The 27,837-nt window shown below is 36.3% G+C and overlaps 2 protein-coding genes across 7 annotated transcripts in view; one reads left to right on the forward strand and one right to left on the reverse strand.

The window, feature by feature from the left end:
• Positions 1-27,837, forward strand: part of VPS13D (vacuolar protein sorting 13 homolog D) — a 103,219-nt gene that overhangs the window by 47,244 nt on the left and 28,138 nt on the right. For all 6 annotated transcript variants that reach the window (XM_083802627.1, XM_083802631.1, XM_083802628.1 and 3 more), the window contains 21 exons: positions 305-455; positions 1,098-1,308; positions 1,682-1,929; positions 2,598-2,789; positions 3,403-3,529; positions 4,157-4,299; positions 4,790-4,920; positions 5,162-5,337; positions 5,467-5,590; positions 6,162-6,397; positions 7,164-7,272; positions 7,490-7,650; positions 7,962-8,070; positions 9,803-9,982; positions 10,246-10,362; positions 10,704-10,853; positions 11,644-11,793; positions 12,597-12,693; positions 14,374-14,522; positions 16,424-16,558; positions 16,887-17,054. In XM_083802627.1, coding sequence (XP_083658753.1) covers positions 305-455; positions 1,098-1,308; positions 1,682-1,929; positions 2,598-2,789; positions 3,403-3,529; positions 4,157-4,299; positions 4,790-4,920; positions 5,162-5,337; positions 5,467-5,590; positions 6,162-6,397; positions 7,164-7,272; positions 7,490-7,650; positions 7,962-8,070; positions 9,803-9,982; positions 10,246-10,362; positions 10,704-10,853; positions 11,644-11,793; positions 12,597-12,693; positions 14,374-14,522; positions 16,424-16,558; positions 16,887-17,054 — 3,264 coding nt within the window. The remainder of the gene's footprint in view (positions 1-304; positions 456-1,097; positions 1,309-1,681; positions 1,930-2,597; positions 2,790-3,402; positions 3,530-4,156; positions 4,300-4,789; positions 4,921-5,161; positions 5,338-5,466; positions 5,591-6,161; positions 6,398-7,163; positions 7,273-7,489; positions 7,651-7,961; positions 8,071-9,802; positions 9,983-10,245; positions 10,363-10,703; positions 10,854-11,643; positions 11,794-12,596; positions 12,694-14,373; positions 14,523-16,423; positions 16,559-16,886; positions 17,055-27,837) is intronic.
• The window catches only part of LOC310883142 (uncharacterized protein), a 51,739-nt gene continuing 40,962 nt past the window's right edge, over positions 17,061-27,837 (reverse strand). Inside the window, exon 6 of the mRNA XM_083803036.1 lies at positions 17,061-23,198. Coding sequence (XP_083659162.1) covers positions 23,109-23,198 — 90 coding nt within the window. The 3' untranslated portion in view covers positions 17,061-23,108. The remainder of the gene's footprint in view (positions 23,199-27,837) is intronic.

Here is a 27,837-nt window from a genome sequence, read left to right on the forward strand (position 1 = left end):
TGTATAAAATAATGTAATTGTGATATTGTGTATAAAGTGTGCTTTCAGAATCTATACCATTCTTATAGAGCTTGTATCATTTTGGAAAAGATATGGAGTTACTAGTGTTTAGAAATGCTTCTTGATCACTTTACTGTGTTTTGGCAAGTAAGAACAGGATTATAAACCATAATTTTGAAAGTGTATATATCTTGGTTGCTCTCAGTTCACAAGTTTTCATTCCAGCAATTACAGCTTCAAAATTGATAGGTCCCTCTATTAGATAGAATTGTTACCTGAGCTTTTTATTGCTTTTATCTTCCAGTTTTCTTCATTGCCTCCAGTTCGTGTGGTATTTGAAGTAACCATGGAAGGTAGCGCTCGGAAAGTGATAACAGTGCGCTCAGCCTTGATTGTGAAGAACAAGCTGGAAACACCAATGGAACTAAGACTAGATAGTCCTTCTGCTCCTGACAGTAAGTGTTGTATGTTCCTTCTGTACTATATAAAATCTTTAGTTTTGAAGAAAATTCATTGCTGCTTCTAATGGTTAACAGCAAAATAGACCTCCCTGTATGGGGAATGGGTAATGTTAAGAAGATAGTGATCAGCAAGGTAAGCTAGAGAACCTAGAGTAGGATTTTTCCTTATTGCTCAAGCAAACAGATAAAGCTGAGACTCCATTAAGATGAATTTGTATATCCTGTATGTAGTATGTTTTATCTTCTGGCAGTAGTCTAGGTTTCAGGTGTTAGCATGCAAAGGTGCAGTCTAGAAATATAGTGATATGCTGACAACATGCCCAAAACATAATGAATGTGTTCTTTTTGGAATACGCATTTTCACTGAAGCATCCAAGGAGAAAGAATTTGAGCTTCAGCAACTTTTTAGTCTGTTCCAAGTTTTAGATTTACATGCCTAAATTTGTCTGCTGCCAGATTAATAGGGCTTAAAGCAATGGACTGATGTTTGGAATGTACATAAAGTAGCTAGTGTTTAATTTTAAAATGTAACTCGTTGCTTTGAAAATAGATTGAGACTTACTATTTGAAAAGGTTACGATTTTCAGTAAAGGGGCCAGTTTTGATATGTGTATTTTCTTTTCTGTTTGGTTGCAGAACCTGTAGTTCTTCCAGCAGTTATGCCAGGAGATTCCTTTGCTATTCCACTCCATCTTACATCTTGGCGCTTACAAGCCAGGCCAAAAGGACTGGGAGTCTTTTTCTGTAAGGCTCCAATTCATTGGACTAATGTTCAGAAGACAGCAGAAGTATGTAGCAGCAAGCGAGAGTGTCATTCAATGGAGTCTGAAAATAGCCGATTTTTCAGGTAATTTACAACCCAATTGTTTTTCTGTAAACTGTAATCCTCTTCTGATAAATGAAATACCGTGAAAGTAAACAATAGGAAAGAAAGTATGTAGAGATAAATGCTTCTGCAGTATAATGGGATGTTTTCTTTGGTCACTTGAATAATCAGAAGCATTGAATGCATAACTACTGTATTTCTGTAGGGCTCCTTGAAGCCCCTCTGACAGTACCTGTTAGCAAATGTCTGAGAATACAAAGTAAGCACACTATTAATATGTATTGTAAAAGAGGAATTGCTAGGAAATAGAGTATAGACTTTTTATCCAAACGCAAGTTTCAGCTATTCCATTGAGTTTGTTAACTTCTTCTCACATACTTTTGTGTCTTCACAGGTTTTGTGTGGCGATAAAGAAAGAAAATTACCCCGATTACATGCCCTCCCACATATTTTCTGACAGTGCTAAACAGATTTTCAGGCAGCCTGGGCATACTATTTATCTCTTGCCAACTGTGGTAATCTGTAACTTGCTGCCTTGTGAACTTGAGTTTTATGTTAAAGGGATGCCAATTAATGGGACACTTAAACCTGGCAAGGAGGCAGCATTGCACACAGCTGATACATCTCAGAACATTGAGCTTGGTAAGGCAATTTATAAGATGCTACTTTCTAATCTTCCTAGAGGGGCACCTCAAAAATAACTTATTTCCTTTTACAAGGAAAAATGGTAAAATATTGGGAAAATAATAGTAACAACAACAAAAAATTGAAAACATGTATATGATGATTTCATTGGGTCGCAGTACTTCTTACAGTTAATAACCAAGTGCACACATCCAAATAATAAAAAGTTAATATTCCAGTCGTTCCCCTAGATCTGTCAGCAGTCTTGCTCTGTTTCTGATTTGGCTCTTTACTGATAGTGGAAACAGTGGAAACTGGAGAGAACAGTGATAAAGATGGGAATGAATCAAATAACTCCCCAATGTTATGAGTGTTTTTGCTGTTTTCAGTCTGACGGAGAACACATGCATTTTCAACACTGGCTGGACTTCTGATGCTTAAGGCAATAATTAGCCATAAGCAGAATTCTTTTATAAAAAAAAATTCTGCTTGTGACTTAAATTTAAGTGTTTATTAATGAGGCTAGAGATTAATACACTGAGTAGTTTTAAAAGTTAACGTGGCTAACCTCTATGAAATATTTAGAAAGACCAAAAAATATGAAAGACTAAATTGTATACTTACCAGAACCTAATGTTTGTCCTTTTTTTGTTGGTTTGTTTTGTTGTTTTTTTTATTTTTTCTAGGGGTATTGCTAGAAAACTTTCCAATCTGTAAAGAGCTATTGATTCCTCCCGGGACACAAAACTATATGGTGCGGATGCGATTGTATGATGTCAACAAACGGCTGCTAAATTTGACCATAAGGATTGTATGTCTTGCTGAAGGTTCTCTAAAAATATTCATTTCAGCACCATATTGGTTAATCAATAAAACAGGTAAATTTACAGTGTTTTGTTCCATAACTATAATGGTGGAACTTGGAAGATTTCATGCAGAGTTTTTATTTTCTTTCTAGATAAACAGAGCTTTTTAAACACCACTTAATCTTTCCTGCAACTTTAATTCATTTTTTTTTTCAGTGCCAGCACCTCTTGTGTTGTGATTTGCAAATTACTTACATGTTTTCATTGCTATATTGCAGATTTTTAAACGTGAGCTATGTAATAGACTTGATGTAACTGTAAATAAATCAGCATAGATTAGACTCCTGTTAAAATTCTGGCTTTCAATGACTGAAATGCCTTCTGTAAGCAACAGGTCTTGAACAATAAATTGCAGTTACACTGTGTTAATGTCCATTGGCATTATCAGAGCTACAGGAGTTCTTTTTTTGCTTGCAGCAGACTCCATGGCTCTCAGCTATAATAGGTTTAGCCCTTAAGCAGGTTAGACATAGAATGAGAAAGATCACATGCAGACTAATGGCTAACATTCCAACAGAAGTATTTTAGGTTGTTCTTTAATTTGAAGTAGTTTTTACCATTCAAATCTTAAATTTGTGCAAAGGTTGAGTATAACTTGACAGGGGTTTTTTGTGTTTTCTTAAAGGCTTACCACTTATCTTCAGACAAGATAATGCAAAAACAGATGCTGCAGGTCAGTTTGAAGAGCATGAACTTGCTAGAAGTCTCAGCCCGCTTCTGTTCTGTTACGCTGATAAAGAACAGCCAAGCTTGTAAGTAATACTGAGAGAAGAGTAGAGGGGAGGAACCTTAGAAAGTATGAAAGTAATCAGCAGAGAATTGGCTGCTGGTATATTAGTATAAATATAATTTAGGAAAAACCTTTCTTAAGATGACCTGTTACTTAGTTACTCAATACTGAAATAACCATACCGAATCTTTCAGCGTTTCCTGCTGAAAACTCCTTAGATGGTTTTATTTTGTGTGTACTCATGCTTCTTTTCCAAGGAAACCAAAAACCTGTTTGAAGAGAATTACCAAGTTGTGTGAATATCTGTTATCTCTAAAAACAATAACAAAATGGAAAAAAAAAATCTAAACTCTGAATGTTAATAGAGTTGTAGCAGTCACTTAGTTGGAAGTCCACGTACAATAGCCTTATATGTGACACAGTCACTGAATCTTCACCCATCTATTAAAAAAGCTTAGAACATCCAAAGAAAAATATGATCGAAATGCAGAATGAATTACTAAAAAGATTTATCATGGCTTCTGATACTGTTATATTAAAACAGAGATGTTATTTTTGTATCTGGGTACACGTTTGATGATCAGCATTGTGTTGATATCTGATCCTTCATTTAAATGAGAAAATGTTTGTGTTTTCTTCTTACCCTTAGTTGTACAATGCGAATTGGAAAAGGGATCCATCCTGAAGGTATGCCTGGCTGGTGCCAGGGTTTCTCCTTGGATGGTGGTAGTGGTGTCAGAGCCCTTAAAGTGATCCAACATGGAAACCGACCAGGCCTCATTTACAACATTGGTATGTGTTTATGGGAACATTGGAGAAATACTGTGGAACTTGCTAGGACATGTTGTCAGTGACACCAGAAACAGAAAAACTGCAGAAGGGAAACTTACATTGCTAAAGATTTCTGACGGTTCAGAGGAAAAGTATTAGACAAAAGATAGTATTCAAAATACAGATGTAACAGTTCTTAGAATTTTGTTAGTTTAAAAAACAGTTTTCAGTTATTGTTGCATTTCATCTTTGAGTATTAATAACTGTATTTATGGACTGTTCTTTCAGTTTTTGTGTCTTCTTCCATATGCTACTTTTAAGTACACTACTTACTTTTAAGTAAGTACTTTTTTAAGTGCATTACTTACTTCTAAGTACATTAATTACACTTAATTACTGTCTCTGATTATTTTGAGTGTCTACATACTGCAAAAGTATAAAAAGATTTGAAGGATAATCTTTTTTTTTCTTGTAAATAATAGCTTTGTTTTTAATTTGTTTCTGTTCCAAGGTATTGATGTGAAAAAAGGCAGAGGTCGTTATATTGATACATGCATGGTAATATTTGCACCCCGTTACCTGCTAGATAATAAGTCAACCTATAAGCTTGCCTTTGTTCAGCGGGAATTTGCCAGAGGCCAGGTAAGATGGTTCATTTATATTACTACAATACACGTAGTTAGTCACAGCATCTTCTAACCAGAAAGAATGCAAACATTGTACTTGAAAGTATTGTTGGCTGGTTATGACAATCTTTATTATTATTCTAATTATGATCATTTGCCTAACAGAGTAATTGCTGTGCTAATATTTAAAAGGTTTATAGATTAATATTGTATTTTTAACACCTATAGGATATTTGTTTACCAATTTCTATTACTAGGGAACATCCAATCCTGATGGCTATCTCTCCACACTTCCTGGTTCCAGCGTTGTGTTCCACTGGCCACGTAACGATTATGATCAACTCTTATGTGTGAGATTAATGGATGTCCCAAACTGCATTTGGTCTGGAGGATTTGAGGTCAACAAAAATAACTCATTCCATATTAATATGAGGTAGTTTATTATACAGAAATCTTCTGTAACATGCTTCCGTTTTTTAATAGAAGCAGCTGTTTAACACTTACAACTGCAGTAAAACACATCAGAAACCTGCCTCTCATACACTTGTTCTTTCTTGTTCAGGGACACCCTGGGAAAATGCTACTTCTTAAGAGTAGAAATTACTCTTCAAGGAGCCACATATCGCATTGCATTCAGTGACACAGATCAGTTACCACCACCTTTTCGCATAGACAATTTTTCCAAGGTAAGGGAGCAAAAAGTCATGATTCTGTTTTCTTCTACTAAAATGTATATCTTCCTTGCTTATATTTTGTTTTAGACACCTGACTTACTTGGTGTTTAAAATGAGAGGCATTACTGAGCTGAAAATAACAAATGTGAGAGATGAAGCAGCAAGTTCCATGTCAGTAATTATAAAAAATCAGAGAATTTTCTTTGCTTATTTTGCAGTAACTTACAAAATGCCTGGTGATCAGAGCAGGAGATAGAGCTCTTAATACTTACTGGTTGTTATTATGGATTTTGCTACTGAATTGCTAAATAAAACTACGCAAGTCTCCTAACTTTGATTAGGAAGGTTTGAGATGCTACCATGGGACTAATGACATTTTGAACCAAAGATGATGGGTAAAAGCAATAATGATGTTTCTAGTCCCTTTGCGATTACCTTTGAGATCCAAATGGAAGAATGGGGGGAGGGAAGCGAGCTGAACATGTTTCAATGACCAACTCCTGAAAAATGAGTAAATGATAGTAAATAATGTGACTGATTAAGAATTTGTGTGAAACTAAATCCTCTTTCATAACTGTTACAGGTCCCAATTGTTTTTAATCAGCATGGTGTTGTCGAGCCAAGACTATACACTGAAGTGAAGCCTATGACCTCTCTAGATTATGCCTGGGATGAGCCTGTTCTACCACCTTTTATAATGCTGACAGTTAAAGGGGCTGGCTCCTCAGAAATCGTCTGTAGCATGAATGACTTCCAAGATAGCAAACAGCTTTATTATGAAAACTTCATTTATATTGCTGCTGCGTACACTTTCTCAGGGTAATTCTTTATATATTACATTAAAATATTTTGCATGTTTATGGTGTTGTAAGTTTTTACTCTCTTAATGGTCGTCATTTTACACCTTTTGAAAGTATTTCAAATTCAACTAAACTTTTGTTGACCATCTAGCTAGCAGAAGAAATTCAGAAGTTAAAAATTCAGAAGTTGAGTCTGGCAGTCAGTAAACTGTGTATCTTATGTTATTTGGTTGTGATAACTTAGCTCTGTAGGTGCAACTTGTCAATGTTTATTTTCTCACATTCTGAGGAAGATTTAGCATGTGGCATCTACTGTCAGCCCACTGTCTGATCTTAAAAGAGCAAGGATGTTTAATGTCATATTCAGGAACTTGATTTCATTTGGTGGATTAAGAACACTTCACTACAAGATGTACATGTTATGACATGCTTGTGATATTTCAGATTGCACTTTATGTGCTGTTAAAAACAGCTATGGGAGGATGTAGCATATTTTATTGATTTTTCCCAGTATAAGTAGGAAATTTTGTTTGGAATTCATCTGATCTCTCTGTGAAGCTGCTAGTTGTAGTGAGAAATGAAAACTTCTCTTAAGAGTGCAGTCAAATTGACAGCTTATGCCGGTAATTTCAAAATTAACAAGAGGGAACAAAACAATATAAATGATTGTCTGGCTGTAGTGCAATTGTGAGCTTTCTTGGTTTGTTTTTGATACAGATCTAATTTAATCTAAAGAAGCAGCAGCTACTCTGACTAAACATGATGAAATTTTCTTGGTGTTCTAGATTACAGGAGGCAAGCGTAAGGCCAGTTGCTTCAAACAGGGATGCTGCATATGCAGAGCTTGTCCTTGATGTTTCTCCAAAGACGCAGCGAGTTATACTGAAAAAGAAGGTACCAAGACACATTTGATTTTTTTAAAATGCTGTTGCTGTGTGATGAAGTAAAATCAGGTGCTGACAGAAGGAAAAAAGAAAAAAAAATCATGGTAACTTTTTAGGATGAAAATAGTTATAAATTTATAGCACTTGATAGCAAAATAGAACAGTAATATTTGGTCTGTACTGCTGTGTTCATTTGAATCTTGATTTTTTTTTTTTTAATGCAACAGGAGCCAGGAAAGCGATCCCAGCTTTGGAGAATGACTGGCACAGGAATGCTTTGCCATGAAGGTTCATCAGTTCCTCATAACCCCCATAAACCTTCTCCTAGGTCTGCGGAGTCTTGTATGATTTTAGATATTGCAGGTCTGGCAGCTGTCACAGATAACAGGTATTGGAAATACAATTTCTAATGAAACTGATGTAGATACTAACTATGTCTTTGCTTTTACATGATGTTCTCTGAATAAGAAAATAAATGATTCTGAAGGCTTTTGTAAGAGCTAGACTTTTATCTGTCCTCAGGAACAGCTTTTGCGACTTTGGTGTATTTTTAAAAGCATAATTAATGTCTTTTCAGCTGCAAATTGTTAAAACAGCACTTTAGAATTGAGATTAGGGAAGCGAGCTTGAACAAAAACACAGGACTGAAACTGGGAAATTGGAATCATCTAAGTCTTGGTTGGCATGCTTTTGTTGTAGGTACGAGCCACTGATGCTGAGAAAGCCTGATCGACGGCGCAGTACCACCCAGACATGGAGCTTTTGTGATGGAAAGTTGACCTGTGGTATTCATGGACTTGTTGTCCAGGTCAGTACTGCTCATACTCGAACTTGTTTTGACTGTTGCTGATGTAGATGATAGGAATTTGATCTTAGTGTTGCAGAGAAGAAAAGCTTTGAACCCAAGGTTCAGGATGTCAGTGAGACCAGACTTACATAAATAGCTTACATGTTTTAAATTGATGTTTGAAAGTTCTTACCAATTACAAATAAATAACCGTCTTGCATCATTAACTTGAAAGTAAAGCATTAGAGAATTAATAGTGTGTGATTGTTGAAAATAATCAGTATGATGATAAATAGGGTCTTTATGTTCTCATACATACCAAATTTGAAAATGCTGCTGAGTGTCAACTAATATCACTGGTGAAAGTCAGATTTGTGTGTACCCAGCATTTCTCAGAATCATGGCTCTAATATTTCAATAACAAGAATTTAAAAAAAAAAAAAAGTTCGAACTGTTTGCTCTTTTGTCATGTTCCAGGAAATGCTGACTTTCAGAAAATTAACATTGGCAAACTACTTGATAATTCTGCCTGCTGATGTCGATTTGTAGGCACAGAAACCTGGATTGCTTTTATGAATTCTAGTACTAAATGTTAAAAGAATTTTGATGCTCATACTTTTAGTTATTTCTGCCATATTTATCCATCATTTACAAGCAAGTGGAATACATGATCCTGCATATTGTTGAAACAGCAAAATATACTTGTGATAAAATATATTATTTCTAGTGTTTTATTATGAAAAATAAATTATTTGCAAGCTACAGCAATGGAAATCAAACTCAATTCAGAGGAAAAAGTGCTTTCATAGTAAATATGTTAGCTCTGTGATGAAAGTGTGTCTTATGTGAACAATGAATCTGGAATGGATCTGTAAAGTACAGGATGTTAGAAATACCACTTTGAAAGTTCTGTGGATAGGACATGTACGTTCTATTTAGCTTCTTTTTTTTGTTTCTAAATTCCTTATGACTTGTTTGTTTATTTTTCCAAAACACATGGTTCAGATACTTTTTCATTTTAAAACAAACCAGCAATGACTGAAAAGCAGCATCTCAGACATTTTGCTCACTTTCTCTGAAGGAATATAGGAAGGATATTAATATACAGTATATATAGTAATAGTATAGTAAGGATATTAGTAATACAGTGTTTCTTTGCTACTTCTGATGATACGTTTCAATTCTAATACCAAAAACCAGAGATAAATATTGACTTAGGCCCATGATATTGGGTTGATCATTTTGTGATCAAATTACAGTAGCTTAGTAAGTTACTACCTGTCAGTTTGAGGTAAGAGGTAACCAAGAAAGCCCCAAGTTACTGCATTGAACTGTTGACTCAGTAAGGATTTAAATTCCTATCTTACCTGCAGATCCAGAGTTCATCTTTTAGGAACCTTTCTATCATGTTGAAAAAATTTTGAGGACTTGCGGTGTTTGATCATTATAGCTTAAGCGTCTGAACATGCAGGGGGAAATACTTAATTATTCATCTTGGCTATTTTTTCTAGCTGCCAAGCTGATAAAAGATGAGTTACTAGCAGACTAACTAGAGTACTTACTTACTCTGAAGAGCAAGAAATGTGTAATTTCCATCACTCCCAGACTACTCAGTCTGGGACTGAGTCTCAGACTACTTTCTTCTCCAATTGTCTGAAGAGGGGGAAGTAAAATACACTTTAATGTATATAAATAGTTATCTGAAGTCCTTACCTATCTTTTTCCTTTTCTTTACTTTTCTTTCTTTCTCCAGGCAAAGGGAGGAGTATCAGGTCTTTACGATGGAGCAGAAGTTGTTCTTGGTCCTGATACTTCTCTTGACCTTTTGGAGCCAGTTCCACCTGAACAGCAGTTCATAAACCAGAAAATGAGGCCTGGGTCGGGAGTACTAGCTGTTAGAGTCATCCCAGATGGGCCAACTCGAGTTCTGCAGGTGAGAGTGAGAGTCCTTCATTAACTGGAATCTAGTTCTGTAATTTACTTGTACTTGAAATACCTTTTTAGGCATTGCATCTCTAAATCTAACAAAATGGTAATTTCGTAATGATGTGGAGGGGGGGAATATCGTAAATAACTACACTGAAAGTTTTTGTAATTCATTTTTTAAAATATAAAGTAGGATAATATAGCTATTTATGAATAGCAAAGTGATCATAGGGGTAATCTGATGTTTTGGTGTTGTTTTTTTTTTATTAGATAACAGATTTTAACCAACGTAGAAATGATCGTTTATCTGGTGAAGGAGATGAATTGCCAGTTATGGAACAAGATCTACGCAAGTTAAAAAATCCAAATATGGAGCAGGAATTAGAAGTAAGATATTATAACGAGTATCTATTTTATTTCTGTTAGCTTTTCTGGTCTATTTCGAGGGTTGGGTAGTGGGCTTTTTTGGTTTTGGTTGACGGTGGTTGTTGTTCATTTGCCTTTCCCCATGATAAACTCTTGCAACAAACCTGTAGATGTTCCTGCTAAAACACCTCATTCTTAGATACTGGGTTTAGAAATCTAAGCCCTCTTTATTTGAAGACTTAATCATCAAAAGCTGTTCAGCAGCTCTGGAGGTAAGTTTAAAAAAAATAACATTTTTGGAGGAGTATGCACATTCAGTACCACAGGTATGTTTTTTTCCTCTTCAAATACTCTCTTCTCAGGTGCTTGTGAGACTGGAAGGTGGAATAGGATTGTCTTTAGTCAACAAAGTCCCTGAAGAACTGATATTTGCAAGCCTCACAAGAATTAATGTCCACTACACACAACTGTCAACGAGTCAGGTGCTAGAGCTCAGTGTGCAAGATGTACAGGTATTTGTCATATTGAAACAAATTTATTTGTTCATGGGTTTCCTGGAATTTTGAAAAGTGTTTAGAGCTCTAAGATTTCAATTCCTGATTATCATAAATGTTTTGATCAGTATCAGTGTCTGTCTTTGATTATCCTCTACTTAATAATAGTTGAGATAATGATGTTTTGTGCTCCACACAGTTTATTTCTGACTATTTCCAACTGTTAGACAAGGTAGAATCTTTCTTTTTTTTTGTGTTAACAGGTCATATTGAAATTTTTCTCTTTACCTTTGTTTTCAATTCAGTCTTTCAAATTCAGAGTTAACAAGTTAAACCAAACACAGTGAAAACCTTTTCTTTACTAAAAAAACCTCTGAATTATTAGAATTCTGTTCCCAATATGCAAAATTTCCGTGAGGTGTGTGTACTCTTGCAGACTACAAAAGATAAACGGGTACTTACGTGTATCAGTCAAACTTTTTATCCAGGAGAAGGCTTACTCGACTGTTGATTTAATATTTTTGGCTGTGTTTTTAAAACACAAACAAGGAAACAGGACAGTGAACATACTGATTTTGCTACAGTTTTTGTTTTGTTTCTTGGTAGCTATAAACGTTTTCATAATGAAGGGTATTTCTGAGTATTCCGGGGGATGATCTTAGTAGTGATCAGTAACCCAGTATATTCAGTAGCTTCCTGACTCAAGGACCACTTGTTTCTGAAAGCTTTTAACTCAGTTAAAGAAACTTGATTTTACTGTTTATTGTCGGCTATTCTGATTTTGTTGTCTATCATATCCACACTGTAGGTGGACAACCAGCTTATTGGCACCACACAGCCTTTCATGCTCTTTCTGACGCCTAGGATGAGTGAAAATGAGCCTGTGGAGACTGGTCCTGCAGTGCAAGTAAATGCAATGAAATTTCCCAGTAAGAATACGATGACTGATATATACAAGGTAAACAACAATCTTTTGTTTGTGCCATGCGAATATCAGTCTGTTTAAATGACCTTACTTGTTGCTAATTTTTACTAGTATCTGAATGAAATCATTCACTGAATTAATACTGTGTTGTAAAGGACACTATATCCAACTTATCATGTTAATAGTGCTTGAAGCTACAGTACAGTGATGGACAGGATGATTAAAAAAAAAAATTAGACCACTTCTAGTTCATGTCCATGGCCTAGCTTTTCAAGATAATTATTCTCACTTCAGAATTGGTAGGTACCATTACAACATAATGAACCCAAATATCTGTGCTGTGCGTCTCATGTCTTGTGTACAAGGTGATTACTTCTCTCTGATAAGCTGTCATCTTGCAGCATAAACCCCGTTTTCTGTACTGCAGCTATTAGTGTTGTTTGGAATTTTATTTACCAACTGAAGTATGCATTGTGAGGACAAAATAGGGTTGGTTTATCAAGACCAATTTCGTTACTTGGAATCTTCATACGTATTTTGACACACTTTTGAGTAACAGCTGATTTCAGCTTTGGAATCAGTTAAGCATCAGATTCTCATGTGTTGGTATCGGCTAATGAAGCACAATACCTTCCAAAACAATCTAAAAATCAGAAGTTGTAGGTAACTTCCAGTGAAAAAAATACACCAAAGACATTTGGAAGGTGAAAATCTCAACGCAATTCCATTCCAGTGAAAATATTCTGTGAAGTAGAACACATTGTCCTATTTAATGGCTTGTACAGATAATATTTCTAGTATTAATGCTGTAAACTGAAACATGTTTATCTTTGCAGCATCTCATGATCACTGCTCGCAAGTTCACAGTTCAAATTGAGGAGAAACTGCTTCTGAAGCTGCTGAGTTTCTTTGGCTATGCTCAGTCTGAATCAGGTATAGTATAAAATTGCAAAGACCGGTTTTACAGTATGCATAGGTATGATCTTTGCATGTAAAGTAAGTTCAAAATGCCTGGCAAACTCTTAACTGCTTGGAAATGTCCACTGAACAGAAAGTTTGAAAGTTAATGTCTCAGTGGCCTTCACAAAGCTGTTTATGTGTATTGTGCTTGTTACAGCATTCAGGCAGTGACCCATGTAAAAGGGCATTGTCCAATATGCAGTGGGTGAGCCATACCTCTGGGGGAAGGAGTTCAATATTCATCATAAGCTCATGTATATAAATTTCTGAAAAGGTTTAAAAAAAAAAAGTGTTACTAATTTAGCAAGCCACTTAGGAAACTAAGTTTAAATAAAACATAGGCTAGATATCAGGTATCTGTTCATTTGTTCCTTGGGCAGTCCCTCATTCTCAGCTGAAGGAAGATTTTGGCTGTCTGACCCTACAGTTCTGATACCTATTACCCCTAGCTATAATTATAAAAACAAGTTTTGCTTTCATTCAGTGAAGCAAAATAAAGCTCTTGAATCTTCTCAGCTCATAGATGTTGTTATAATCCTTCTATTGCAGGGCTTTTGTGTACTTTGGAAACTTTCTGAAATGTCTGTTTTGGGGTGGTAATTTAAAGAGTCACTTTTATTACACAGTAAGGGTGTGTAAGAATATATAGTAAAATAAATTCCAAGAAAAAAAACAGTTTAGATACATTTCCATATGCGGGCAAGCCTACAAACAATGCGTAAGAGTGTAATGTCTTGCTAATCCATAGTATGTTCTTAATTGTCTTTAAAAAAGACAAGTATTACCTTTCCCAGTTTCACAGACGGAGGACTTAGACTTAAGCTTTGAAGTGATGAAGAAAATAAATGTCCTGAATTTCACTCTGTTTAGTAGTCTGTCCTTTGGTTCAGTTTATGATACCTTTGCTTTTTTGTTTTTTATTTCCTTACTTACTGTACACACTTGGTAGTTTATCTACTGATGCTGATGATGCCATCCAAGATTCAAACGAAATCTATTTTGTCATTTACATCCAACATACCTGTTCAACCTGAGTTCTTAAGATTTTTGTCATCTTTCTTCGTTCTCCTTGATGCCTCAACACCAAGATGCTCTCAGAGATAGTGTATGAACCTGTTGGTCAGTGTCAGCCAAATTTGACTCAGTCAGTATATAAATCAATCTATTGAGTGTCTTCTGCATAAGTATTTTTTCGATTTGGTAGTGACGATGAAAAACATCAATTGTTTTGTACGTATATTGATAGCAGGCCATATAAGGAAATATAAAGTAGAGAGAGGAAAACATTGTAAAATTGTGACTACTCAGTAGGAAGGAAACATTGCATAGTTATGTTTGTATCACCTTGCTTCTATGTAATGACATATATTTGAAGCAAGATCAGAAGCTTAATTCAGACTATGCATTTGGATAACTTATTTTTATCTTAATCTATAAATTCAGGTTTTAGAAATGCAGGCAGATCTGAAAAAAAAAATCTTGAGCCTAAAAGGTCAAATTCATGTCATAAGGCATGAATAATTTTGCTGGCTACACTAGCAATTGCACGTACTTTTTATTTGTACAGAGAAATTGTAACTCCTTATGGAGTATGCATTCTTAACTACATATATATTTAATCTATTCTGATTCCTGTGTTTCCTTTGGATATAGAAGTTGAAAAGTATGATGAAAACCTCCATGAAAAGGTTGCTGAAAAAACTGGAGGACAAAAGCGATATTACTTTGAAAATCTCAAAATAAGCGTGCCTCAAATAAAGTTGAGTGTCTTCACTTCTAATAAGCTACCTTTGGATCTCAAGGTAAGCCAGTGTATTCACAGAATATGCTTCCAAATAAAGGTCCTATCATAGAAGGAGAAAGAACCAGAAGCTTCTACTTACTGCTATTAATAGTCATGTACTCTTCCATTATTTAATTCCAGTAAATTTCACTATTTGCATCATTTCCAGTCTTGTCTGTAATATTCCTTCATTTCTGTTATTTCAATTGAAGCACAGCCAACTTCACCTAATAAGTTACTACTTTACAGAGGACTTTAGTTACGTTAATAGTAGTGTAAAGAGGCTTGAAGTGAATGACTAACATATGGGGTGGCTAAGGGTGGAGAACGGTAAGTTACTGAACTTAGGGAACAAGAAAAAAAAGGGGAAAAAAAACCCACTTTGTTCACTTTGTGGTGACTTAGTGCATTGTTTCTCTATGGAGGGACTGAACTGCTGCCTTTTGAAAGCTGCATTTTCATAGAAATTTTGGACACTGACCGGGCCATTTTGTGCACTTGAAATTATGGGCATTAATATGTGCATGCTTTTAAAGAAGTTCAGTGTTGTGAAGTAAGTGTGTATCATGTAGTCTGACCAAGCTAACTCAGAACAACATCAGTCCTGCACTCTTGTATTGCTTTGGCCAAATCCGTGTGCAACAGAGGACGATTCGATAGCAAGCTCTAATATTCCTTACCAGTCAGTGTCTTGAAAGTGTGAGATCTTGTGCTTCAGCTTCACCATAAAAATGCTTACCAACCGATTATCTCTGAATTTGAGAGTGAAAACAGTGTTAGTGGTGAGTGCCTTTAAAAAAAACTAGTAACGTGCACTGTTTTTCGGATTTCTTACCACCTTTGGAAAAAGATACATCTTGGCAGCTGCTGGGAATATTCCCAAGAGAAAACTTGGCATATACATTTTTTTGTAATAACAGTCACTGACTGTATTCTGTATATTAACTTTCACAGAAGGAGTTCATTCAGTTTTGTAGCATGGGTGAGTTCAGGGTAGAAGTGAGAGAATAATCACAGTAGAGCCTTTGTAGTCTCTGTAACAACCTCTAATGTTTCTGGAAGGCTTGGACATTGCTGTCTGGTAATGTGGGGTAGACAGATTATTTTTATTGGGTACCGCTATTAACAAAGTTGCCTTATATAATATCTGATAGTTAAACAGGAAATTACTTCCTACCAAAGTGAATAATGAGGGCTACTCTAGTTAGTCGTCCATTTACTGGAAAAATAAATAGGTCCTTTCTTACTTGCTAACTGGAGTCAGACATGTAATTTACCTTAATTGCCTGCAGATGGCAGAAAAACTCATACTACTTACTACCAAGCATGATTTAGTGATTAATGTAGAAAGATATAACAAGAATATCAGGCTTCTTGCCTTCAGATTTTCTGATGTTGGCACTGTGCACGTTGTTATCAACTGAACTGAAATAAAGTGATCTAGAAGAGAATAGTTCAGCTGGGGCCTTCAGAGATCCAGTCCAGCTGCCTGACCTCTTCAGGGCTAACCAAAAGCTACAGCACATCAGTGAGGGAGTTGTCCAAATGCCTCTTGAACACAGGCTGGCACTGAGCATCAGCCACCTTTCTAGGGAGCCTGTTCCAGTGTTTGGCCACCATGGAATCTTAAACATGTCTTGTTTTGAAATACAAACTTCAAGTTTAGGAAACAGATTGCATCAGGAAGGGTGTTTAATTGCTGTCTAATTACTGAACAAATGCGATTCTAATAATTTGATCATCATTTACAAGTAAAAGGTTTATGGAGTGATTGCCCTCTATCTAGACCAAAGCATTCACTACTCCAGCAGCTACAGATAAGCTATTGGCTTGTTAGCTATTTAAAGATTAATTAATTTGGGTTCTCTGAATGAGAAGTAAAAAAAAAAAATTAAGTAGCAATGTTTTTTATTTAATTAGGCATTGAAGAGCACACTGGGATTTCCTCTAATCAGATTTGAAGATGCTGTGATTAATCTGGATCCTTTCACTAGGGTCCATCCATATGAAACTCGGGAGTTTATCATTAATGACATTCTGAAACACTTTCAAGAGGTAAGTGTCATACAGATTTTATTGGAGGAAAGGCTAAACTTCTCTTGACTGAGTTCTGTAGTGAGGATGGGGGGAACTCTTCCTTGACTATCAGGTATTTACTGTATAACTTTTTTTTTTTTTTTTAGTATAGTGAGATAGCATCGCACATTTCTGAGATGCACTGCACTTTAATATGAAACTGTTGATTGTAGTGGTGCTTGTGTATTGTTTTATAGTATCTCTTCATTTTTAATCAATCTTGCTGGTGTTAATGTGATCCAGAGGTGATATTATTATATTTTATATTGATTTATTTTTTTTTTATTGATTTATATTGATTTTACAGGAGCTGCTCAGTCAGGCAGCAAGGATTCTAGGTTCTGTGGATTTCCTTGGCAACCCAATGGGTCTACTGAATGATGTTTCAGAAGGTGTTACTGGACTTATAAAATATGGCAATGTTGGTGGTCTCATCAGAAACGTCACGCATGGAGTATCAAATTCAGCTGCAAAGGTAACAATTATGATGTTAAAGTTTACTAAAACAGTAAGTTAAAAATAGGAAATAGAAAAGAACTATTTACCATCTTTAAATAGATTGCTTTATATCCTGTTTGTTTTGTAAAAATTGCATTTGAAATGTAGATTTATTTATTTTATATGTTTATACATATATTTCAGGGATGCTGATAAACCTGCAGGAGGTGGTGAAACAATGCCTTACTATTAATGTACATGCATTTTTCAGATTGAATACAGTTGCGGGCAGTATTTTAGTTCTGTGGTTCAAGTGCGGCATCATCTTATTGAAACCAGAGCTTTACATGAATTGGAGTATTTAAAGGGTTATTTAGTATAACACAAGTTGTTAATTTATTTTGGGAAACTGATTAAGCTGACACAAATATGAATTGTTACGCAAACACTTGAGTTAATTTTGTTTTTTTTCTATGCAATATAGCAACAAACTAAAGGATTCTTGGATTGCTCTGCATTTATATTTAGCTTAATTCCAGAATCTGTGCATGGTGGACATTCTTTTGTCCTTCAGTAATGATTGAGAGAACACTATTATATCAGTGCTATTAGTTGAAAATAACGGTCTTTGCTGCCTAAGAGAGGTATGATCTAAACACAGCAGCCAAAAATAGAAAGTGGTTTAGATCATAGTCTATATTGTGCTTGATACTGAATGAACATATGTTGGCTTTAAAGAAAAAAATCTTGAGATATTTCTCATCAATTACGTGATTTGTCAACACATACTGAAAGTGAACTTTATGATTGTGGGTAGTAATGGAATAGTGTTTTCTTTTCATGAGGGCTTGTTATTAAAAGTAGTTTACGTGGTGCTCTAGTTCCTAAATGTAGGAGGTTTATGTGCATGGGGAATGATGGTATCAGGAGGGAGATGTAGCAAAGATGACGTAAACCAAATTTGGTCAGTAAGGACTAAAAGTGCTATCTATAACAGCAAGATCATTTAGCAGTATAACAGTGTCTAGTTAATGTTGCATTTGTATATTTGCAAGCAGGTGGCATTTAAGCATATAGTGGTTAATACAGCCAAGTGAAACACCAGCAGTCAAAATCTGCCTTTCTCAGAAATGGTTGTCACACAATATACAGCAGTTACTCACAGAAAACCGAATGTTTTCCAGAGGTGTTCTGTAGACAGAATAACGGAGAAAAGAGAGATTGGTGATGATGCAGAATAAGAGATGATGAAATGATTTAGTAATAACTGAAAAATAGAAAAAAGTTCTCGGTGTCGCCCTGGTGCGTTTGAGGGTGTGTGTGTGTCTTTTTGCTTGTGCAGTCTAGTTTTCCTGATACCATTGTAAATATGTGAAGATATTTTAATGCAGCTTATAAGCTTATATTCAAGAAATTGGGGGACAAGAAGTAAAACATCCTTCTAAAATTATCCTTGTGCTTTCTCCTAAAAAAATACAGCATGTAGGTAACCAATAAGAGAGAATTTTTCTTTCTCCCGTTACCCAAAGAATGATAAGAATAGTCAAGGAAAATAAACATTGAATGGATGAAATTTGATTGTATTCCGGGATATAAATAAAACCTGTTCGTAGTAATAAAGCTACTCCTCCAGTACATGAATTTAACTTAAAACCAAAATTTTAAAGCATTCTAGAGCTGTGAAATGTGGTGACTTTAAGATATATGCCAGTTTCACTTTTCACTTAATGTTTACTGCTGTATTTCGGAGTTAGGACAACAACTTTGTAGGACTATATGTGAGTTTCAATCCTTTCTTCATAAGTATGTATTTACTGACAGATATGTTACAGGAAAGTGAAAATTCTTTCCTATTATTTTCATTTTCCAGACTGGTAAGTGTGTTTATGTTGGTTCATCCTTTCACAGCCTATTCCATTTCTTTGTATACATGAAAATCTACTTTATTCCCTGTAGTAGTGGGAAAAGGTAATTCAGAAGATGAGAAAGGTGAGATGTAGAATTTACATAATTACAGATAACTCAGGACTAATATTATCGGACCTAGTTAAATGCCATGGAGATCCTCAGTCCATCACCAAGTGCATAGTTGTGAGCACATCTAACCCAGACAGTTGAACTATGAGGAAAGATGACATATACGTTCTCTAATACAATTGTCTTGTTCCCCGGTTAGCCCGTTAGGACCTTTGCAGAGACTTAAAATGAAACAACATGTTGCTGATACTCCTGTCTTAATCCCATCTTAATCTCTTTTTGAGATTCACTACAGAACATTTTAAATGTGTAGCTAAGAGGTCTTAAAGCATTATGCTGTTTTCTTAGTATCAGCACTGCAAATACAGGTTCATCCAAGCAATCGGGTAGAATACTTACTGAGCTTTTGGAATGCAGTATCCGTCTGCACAAACGAGTGCTTTTGTCCATACTTCCTACTTGTACTTCTAGTCTCTTGTGGCCCATCCACTCCACCCAATAGAGTATGTTTCTTTAGAGTTTCCTTTCTATAAAGTGTTGTTTCCTCATTGCAATCACATCTGTAGCAACAGACTCATAAATCTTTCTTTAAAAGGCACGAGCCTTCCTACATTTCCCACAAGGGCAAGGTCATTCTTTGAACTTTGGAGTCATTTGTAACCAAGGGTTTTGTGAAGGAAGACTTTCAAAGGCAGAAGGGCAGTTGGATGCTGAACTCCTCTCAAAATTCAACAGGAGCTGACTGTCTGCTTCCCGTTTATACCTTTGAAAATCACCCCATGGACTATTTATCTGTCTTCCCAGGTATTATTTTTTCTCCTTGATATATCCAAAATGTCTGAGGTGCAAGTCTCACACAGTTGCCTTTTAAAAATCTTTTTGTATCAATTATATATCTGTCCTCTCAGAACAAGTGAATTCTATCCCTTAGGAAGGCTTAACAGCACATTATGGGAGCTCATGGATTACTCTTCCAAATATTCTGCTACACGGAAGATAATCATAAAGAAGTCTCAAATAATAAGGATTAATTGGTTTGTATGTTTTACACTGCACTTAGTTTTCTAGCAGATTTAGATGCCTAAACCAGGAGTCTTCATATGATACGAAGTTGACGTTTCAGGTACAACTTGTGACATGCTATGTCCATGGTATGTTGTAGAACTTGACTTTCTGCTCTACCACATATATGCCTTATGCTTGTTAAGTTTTGGTAAAGAACAAAACGGGGGAGAGGGGTGTATAATTCCAGTTACTCAAGAAAAACGTAACTAACTGAAAAAACAGATCATTTTCATCTTGCTCCCTTGTTGCTTTCTGTAGGGAAAGCACTATTAAGTATCCTTGAGGTCCTTGTCTATTGCACCTTATTCTGCAGAGCTGGTAACTGAAGTAGTCAAAACTAGATAAGCCTCTGTTCTGCGTATAAATTGATGGCTGGAAAAAAAATCATTTTTGGTTGTTTTGTGTGCCTGACTTTAAAGTGTCTTAAACAAAAGTCTACACAAGAGTTTAAGATGAGTTAGATTTAAGGTGTGAATGGATAGATAGATAAATAAACTTAAAGACTGTAATCATCACGTTAAATCTAACACTGCACAACTGAATTGAAAAGTAAGCTATTTGAGTTGTATCTGGTTTTGTCATTTTATTGCTTTTTTATTTTATAGTTCTGTTGATTATTCCTGTAATGGCTTTTCCATGCATTTCAGAACATGCAGTGGGTAATGCCTTCTTTCAAGTGGATAGCTGCAGCATATTTAGGTTGGCACAAAACCTTAGGTTAAATAAAGTTCACTACGGAGAGTTTTGTAGTTTTTATCCCTTGGAGACTCAAAGTTCTGTATTTTAAAAAGTTCTTTGATCCTAAATATAGACACCTGAGGGAATTTCATTCCCTCTGAATGAAGATTTCTATAGTTGCCATATGCGTAGAAATGTCTTGAATTCTTGGCATTCGCCCTTTATTTCCCCCTTTAGGCATGATAGTTCTAAATCCTAAGTTATTCTTGCTTCAGAGGTGTTTCAATTAGAATTGGATATTGAACACTGAGTTACTGTCTGAAGAAAAATGTTCCATAGCTTATATACTCTGAATGGAAAATTAAGCATGGCTGAACCTATTGCTGGCAAATAGGTGTTGCGCTGACATAAGAAAATTCCCGGTTGTAAAAGGTTTGAAAAATAAATCAGCTTCTCAGTACTGTATTTTGTGTCTGATCTGTTTGACCCATATTAGGAATTCTGTTACCTTTTGTGAGTTATGAGCACGTAGTAATGTAGTTGTTACGGCTCTACAGCTAGGCTTGGTTTCTATGTTACAAATATTGGATGGAAATGATCCTCTCCCCCCAGAAAAGAACTTATTGACATTTTTTATGCACAGAAAAATAGTGCAGAACTTTCTCAATGTTTCAGTGCTTTTGTTTCGGTCCACCTTGTTCTGGCTTTGCAGTATTCCTGTTCTTCACATTCCAAGTATGTCACTTGAAATAAGCTTTCTGTCGGTTTTGGACAGACAGGAGCTAGTTTATATGTCCCTTTCCTTGAATTAAAGGAGAGATTGCAGTCTGGTTGCCAGGGATTGGAAGGTTCTAGGCTTTATGTTCACCCAACCAAAAAGGGCAATCAAAACCAAACGTTGCCTTGCTTGTAGGTAAGATAGTGACAGAATTTTATTTCTCAAGAAATACAGAAATTTCTCAAGGTTTTTTTATTCCTAGAAGTGATTTATACGGTTCAGGTTAAAAGTAGTTTTACCTGTGTTTTCTGACTGCCTCCCTGTCTGTCTTTGCTGTCTTTTTTGTTATGATTTGTTTTTGATTAAGATTTTTCTCCTCATACCTTCCCCAGTTTTGCCTAGGGGCTAGTTTCAGCTTGTTCAGGTAGTGCATCCAGGTGGCACTGCAGATCATCTTCAGTTTAGTTTGCATTTCATTCTAAGACTAGCAGCACATGTGCAAGATCAAGTGCTGAGCAGTGAAAATCAGTACGAAAACGTGAAGATGATGAGAACCCGCGATGGAAAGTAATTGAAATTTCCAGGTAGAAATTTTCAGTGCTGGGGGGAACACAATAGATGAGGCAATTTTACCTGTTGCTAACCATTTTAAAAGGTGGTAAGATTTATGGCCAATTAATGACAATCAAAAGCCATGGGAAGTGTCACCTCTTACGTGCAAAGCACCTGGTATTGTGAATCTGTATCTTTGAAAGAGATTTTTGGGATAAGAAGTGAAAGATTAAGGATCACGTCTGGGACCTTTGAAGGATTATATTGTTGTTCCTGTCTTTCATTCATACCATGGGATAAAATGTGTGTTGCTAACATCCTGATCATAAGGTCCCTTCAGAGTTTGGGTTAAATTCAGCATTTATTTTACAAAGCTTCTTACACAAAGTGTTTGTGAACCTGCTTTGACTACAGTGTATCTTTGTGTGGAGAAAGGGCATTGGTAAAATCAAACAGAAAGTATGTATGCTGTGGGAATAAACATTTTGATCTGGACTTGATGTCCTAAATGTGCCCATTCAGAATCCAACTGACACAGTGGCGGAGGCTTTGAATTAGCCTTTCCAAGAGAAATTCCTCAGTAGACAACGAGGATCCTGACAAGTGCAAGCAATGAGATGTTTGGCTTTATGCAGAAATCTACAAGTGACCATCTCGACAATTTATTAAAACTTGAAGCTTTCTTTTTACACCTGTCTAGAGCTTTACTTTGAAGGATGTTACCAGCTGATTTTCTTGCAAAATAAAATACAGTATTCTTGTTTTGCTGACTCACTGGGAAATGAGGTGAACAAAGGAGAATTTGAGATGTAGTATGCAGAGTGCTGCTAAAAGCACAAACTATAAAATTAGAAATGAACAGTTATCATTAACGATAAAATGAAATTTGGTCTTCACCTACAGTTTTTAAATGGTTAGTATGTCATGAAAACAATCACGTATATCCCATGTATCACAATTAGAAACTGAAAGAGAAAAAATGGGGTGTGGGTTTGAAATTCATCGCTCCAGCCTTGACACAAGACTAAGTACACCACCCTACTGTATATTTTAAGAGGGAGCACATATAAAGTTGTGTATAATATGTTAAACAGTACAAATTTAAACTTGAAATTCCTTAGATTTGTATCGCCGACGAGAGAAGACAATATTTTTACATCCAGAGGAGGTGGCCAAGGTTATCTTCCGGAGCTGTAACAATAGATAAGACGATTGCCATCAGTTTTACAGATCTGAGTGAGTCATCCTTCAAGCAATTGTAAGCTATCTGCACTGCACAAACGATGGCAGGCCAAAAGAGACTTGCAGGAGGTTTCCTCCAAAAATCTAATGGAACACAGAAAGCCGCTGAGGTTTTATAATAGAAGCTTCTTGTGCATCCCAAGTGCGGTCATAGGTGAGAGCGCAGAAAATGGGACTGGCAAGTCCGGTGTATTGCTGGAAGGAAGCACGCTGCAATGTAAGCACTGGAAATAACAAAGTTGCTGTATGCAAGTAGCAAGGGCGTTGGTGAGGGTGATGGTTAAAAACAATCTGCCACAGCGCGAATACATTGTTGTTAGGTATTAACTCAAGGAACTGGACTAGATCTCTTCAGGGTTTTTTTGCTGGCTTTCAGTACGTAGAGGTGTGTTTGTTGTGTCTTTTTTTTTGTTTAAGGAGGGGGGTGGAAGAGAGCAAGTAATGCCATTCCCAAAAAATAAACAAACAGGAAGACCTTAAAGCTTTGCAAGAGTTAAAGTGGGGGGGGGGGGGGGGGGGGGAATTATCTGTTAAGAGTATTAGTTGTTTAATAAAGCGCAGTTGTCCTCCAGATGAACCCGCCAGTGACTCTGCAATTGGGGTCATTCCAAGTTCATGCTGTGGACTTTTGACTGCCTTCTGTGTATGTGAAAACAGCCGGCAGTTCCTGCAGGGATCACTCATTCAACCCTGTAACACAAAACTATTGCCAACGGGCACCTGCTGGTGCAGCCTCCCAGGAGGTCCCCGAGGGCAGCTACCCGGCTCATCGGGCAGCTGGGGGACAGAGCCAGCGGGGCTCCCCCGGGACACCCGGCTAATCAGGCAGCCGCAGGCAGCGCGTCAGGGGGCTTCCAGATCACCCGGCCAACATGCCGTTGTCAGGATGCATTAGGACGCTCAGTTAACGATGGGATGTGAGCTAATTAAAGCTCCTTTCCTTCGCTTATATGACAGAAATAGGGGTGGAGATCGCTGCACGGGATCTCAAGCAGCATATGCTTGTTCGGTGGGAAAAGCCGTTGCCTCCACTTAGTTGTCAGTAATTTAGAGAGGGTCAAAGTTTATGTATCTCTTAAAATGAGAAGCTGATTATAGCGTTTTGCTGGTTTGGTATTTTCTAAATGAAGGCTGCATCGGTTTTGTTCATAGTTCCATTACACATTTCTCTCTGCGTGATTTGACCTGGTTATAAATGTCTTGGGCTTGGCCTAAACCATCCTCTGTGCTCAGGGTAGCGTTCAACAGTTCACCTGGCGTGGAGTAATGTGCGAAGGAAAGTGTAAAAATCATATAACATATAAATTTGCCTGAAATCCCAAACCTTTCTGACTGAATACCTGGGTAATCATTTTCTTAGGAAACTGACTGAAGCCATGATAAATACATTTTGTGGAGCAGCTTCAGATAGGAGTCTTAAATCTGAGAAATAAACGCTTGTTATGTTTTCAAATATTCAAAGCATTTTGTTTATTAGTCCCAGAACAATGTACAGCTGACCAAAGAGAGAGGTAAGAGGAGGAAGCTGTGTTGTCTTTCTACCTACTGATGTTTGTAAAATGAAATATGTAGTGTTTGCCTCTTCCACTTCTTAACAATGCACAAGTAAAGAAGCTGCTCTGAAAGTTATTTTCATGGTAAGTCACAGAAACATATTAAGTATTATTATTAATCTTGAGACATCACAGTAAAAGTAAGGGAACTTGGACTGAAGAATTTACTAGACGCCTTTATCTGTTCCATTGTACCTAGTATCTAAGAATGCTGCATTTTACACTTTTTAAAGAATAACATCAAGATCTGAGGATGGCTAACTATTCTGAAGCAGGGTTTCTTTACCATACCAAATCCCAGCAGCATGTACATGTCGGCTTAGCCTGTAACTTGTATACAGAGATTTCAGCCTCCATGCAGAGAGAAATGCATAGTTTTGAATCATTGTATTTTACTGTCAAGTCAGTGTAAAATCTTTCTACCTCTAAGATACATATAACAGGTTTGAGAGAAGTAGGAGATAAAAATAATTTTGAATGATATTGCTAGAAGGCAAATAACCACAGGGTATTAAACTTAGGTGGGCATTAAATGCTTAGAGGTAGTCCATTGTATTTAATCAATCGGCTGAACAGTACTGCCCAAACTTCTGTTCAGCAGGGAAGATGTGGATGTGTTCTGTTTGTTTGTTTGTTTGTTTTTAAACGAAACTCCAAAGCAAGTAGCCTCTACATTCTAATGATATCAATTTCCTTGAGTTTACTATGTAAGTTATAGATATGTTTAATGTAAGATAACTGTTAAACATACATAAAATGTGTTGACGTTTTATTATATTTAAATATTATCTAAAGAAACAAATTATCATTACATGCTAAAAAAACAGCTTATGACTCTTAAAAAAAATAAGTAAAACATTTTGTATTAAGTAAGTTTAACAATACATATTTTGGGGGGTGTTCAGTATTTCCCAGCTAATATTTACTGTATTATTCCTTTCAGTCTGTACTGTGATGCCTCTTGCTTCTGTTGGAAGTACATCAGAAAGCAAATGTCAGGGTAGCAGAGGGGCAGAAAATGCAGTCCCGAAATTAGGGATGTAAGGAAGAATGTATTTAACAGAACTCTTGTTCAGAAATCTGTTTATCGCTGTTCTTTCCCTATCAGGTAATTACTTACGCAGCCTTTGTTTCCTGCAATAGGCAGCTCTTCTCTCTCACACAGACACTTGGGTATATTTAGGGGAGTTACTGCTGAAACTGTGGAATGACTTTTAGTCATCATGACTAGGGATTTTCCTGTTTTGGAAAACGCAGGAGTGTATGTGAGAAATGAAGATGACATAATTCACAGTTTGCGTTAGATTTTCCAACTTTAAATATATTTTAAATACTCTTATCTACTTTGCTAAAGTAACATGCTTACATTGGTGCTTTGGTCTCTGAGAACCAGGTACTGAGATAAAAGCATGAGCATCACCAGTGTGTGGTGTCTGGGGCTAGAGTTGCACAAACTTTTTTAAAGAACTTTTTAAAAAGAAATTCTGCAGAGCGAGGCTGAAAAGTGAGTAAACCCTGTGATTTCTAATTTAAATGCAGTTTATTATGAGGTTTGCACAGAAGTTATAACTGACCTATATTTTATTTAATTTAATCACTTTCTTCCTTAAAATTCCTTGGAATGTTCTACTTTGCTCAGTCAATAATATTTGTAAAAGTACAATTCTCTGATGCTAGAATTACAATGGAATGTTTGGACTAAAGTCATAATTGTGTATTTATCCTTTTGGGATGTCCTTAGAGAACAAGGCAGTGCCAAGAGCTTAAAAAGACTTTAAAAGATTACTTAAAACTGATTTCCATGCTGTGTGCCTCATGCATCTGGCTTAGAGGGAACATGCAGTACAAAGTCTAGAATTAACTCAGTTTTCATTTGCTTTGAATTCTTCTTGTGCCCTGTAAGTCTTATTATTTGGCGTCAGCCTTGGCTCCCAAACACTGTGTATGGTATTATTTATTTATTTGTTTCCCCTGTTGCTTGAAACAGCAAGGGATACATTGTCAGTTGTAAAAGTTCCTGTGGCGTATCTTCCTTTACTATTGGGCCTCTAAAAAAATAAATCATGAGTAGATTAGTGTTCTGTATATTATTTCAACTGCTTTAGCAGATCGTGGTAGCTATTAATATTGATGGATTACACTATGTAAATGTGAAACAAGAACTGATGAGTAATCATAAGTTTACTTGGGACTATAAAGGCAGAATGGGTAAGGCAAAGACAGCATTAGGTAATGCTTATTAGTGATAATCTGAAGTATTTTTAGTACCTGAAATGACAGAACTTCAGTTTGTCTGGACTTCAGTAGCCTGGAAAACCAGTACTTAGCTTCAGTTGGAGATGCTAGGTAGACAAGTAAAGTACCTGCCTTCTTACGTGTACCTGACGTGTCAACTTGCTTCATTCAGTAGCAGGGAAAGGATTTGTAAAATGGGGAAGAACTCGAGATAAATACCAAGTTGCTAAGTTCTTTTTTGGTAAACAAGTAGGCAAAGGACACGTGAATGTGGAGGACGAAGGGGGCCAGGTTTTAGAAGTCCCTTGTTTAGTTTTATGTTTGTTCCATAGATGGGCTGTATTTAGTTCTGTTGGCATTTACACGGTTCTTAACTAGCCTTTGAAGTTATCACGTCACACCTTATTAACAAAGGCTAAGGAAGACAAGGGTGGATAACACTTTTGTTGTCACCCTTGTTTATCTGGAGACTATTTTCCACATGATTGGGTTAACAACTCAATAAGCCACCATCACTGCTCTTCCATAAGTCTTAATATCTTAACATCTAATATTGCACTTCCTAAAGGAGGCATCTAAAAGCAAGGTCTCTGGGCCAGGGGAGAGGCAGGGAGGAAAGGCAAAACTGGCTTTGTGCATTAACGTTTTCAAGTATCCCTTACAAGTTGGTGTTTAAAACAGACTTAAACTGCTTTAATTTCTAGTGCTTACTCAGGTTCCTGAACCAGAAATAACTCGCTACTGCTGAATGATGTTTTCATAATACAGTGATTTTAGTCTGCGTAGACTGGGCACAAGGG

This window comes from Anser anser (genome assembly GCF_964211835.1).
Source record: "Anser anser genome assembly, chromosome: 17".
Taxonomy (NCBI): Eukaryota; Metazoa; Chordata; class Aves; order Anseriformes; family Anatidae; genus Anser; species Anser anser.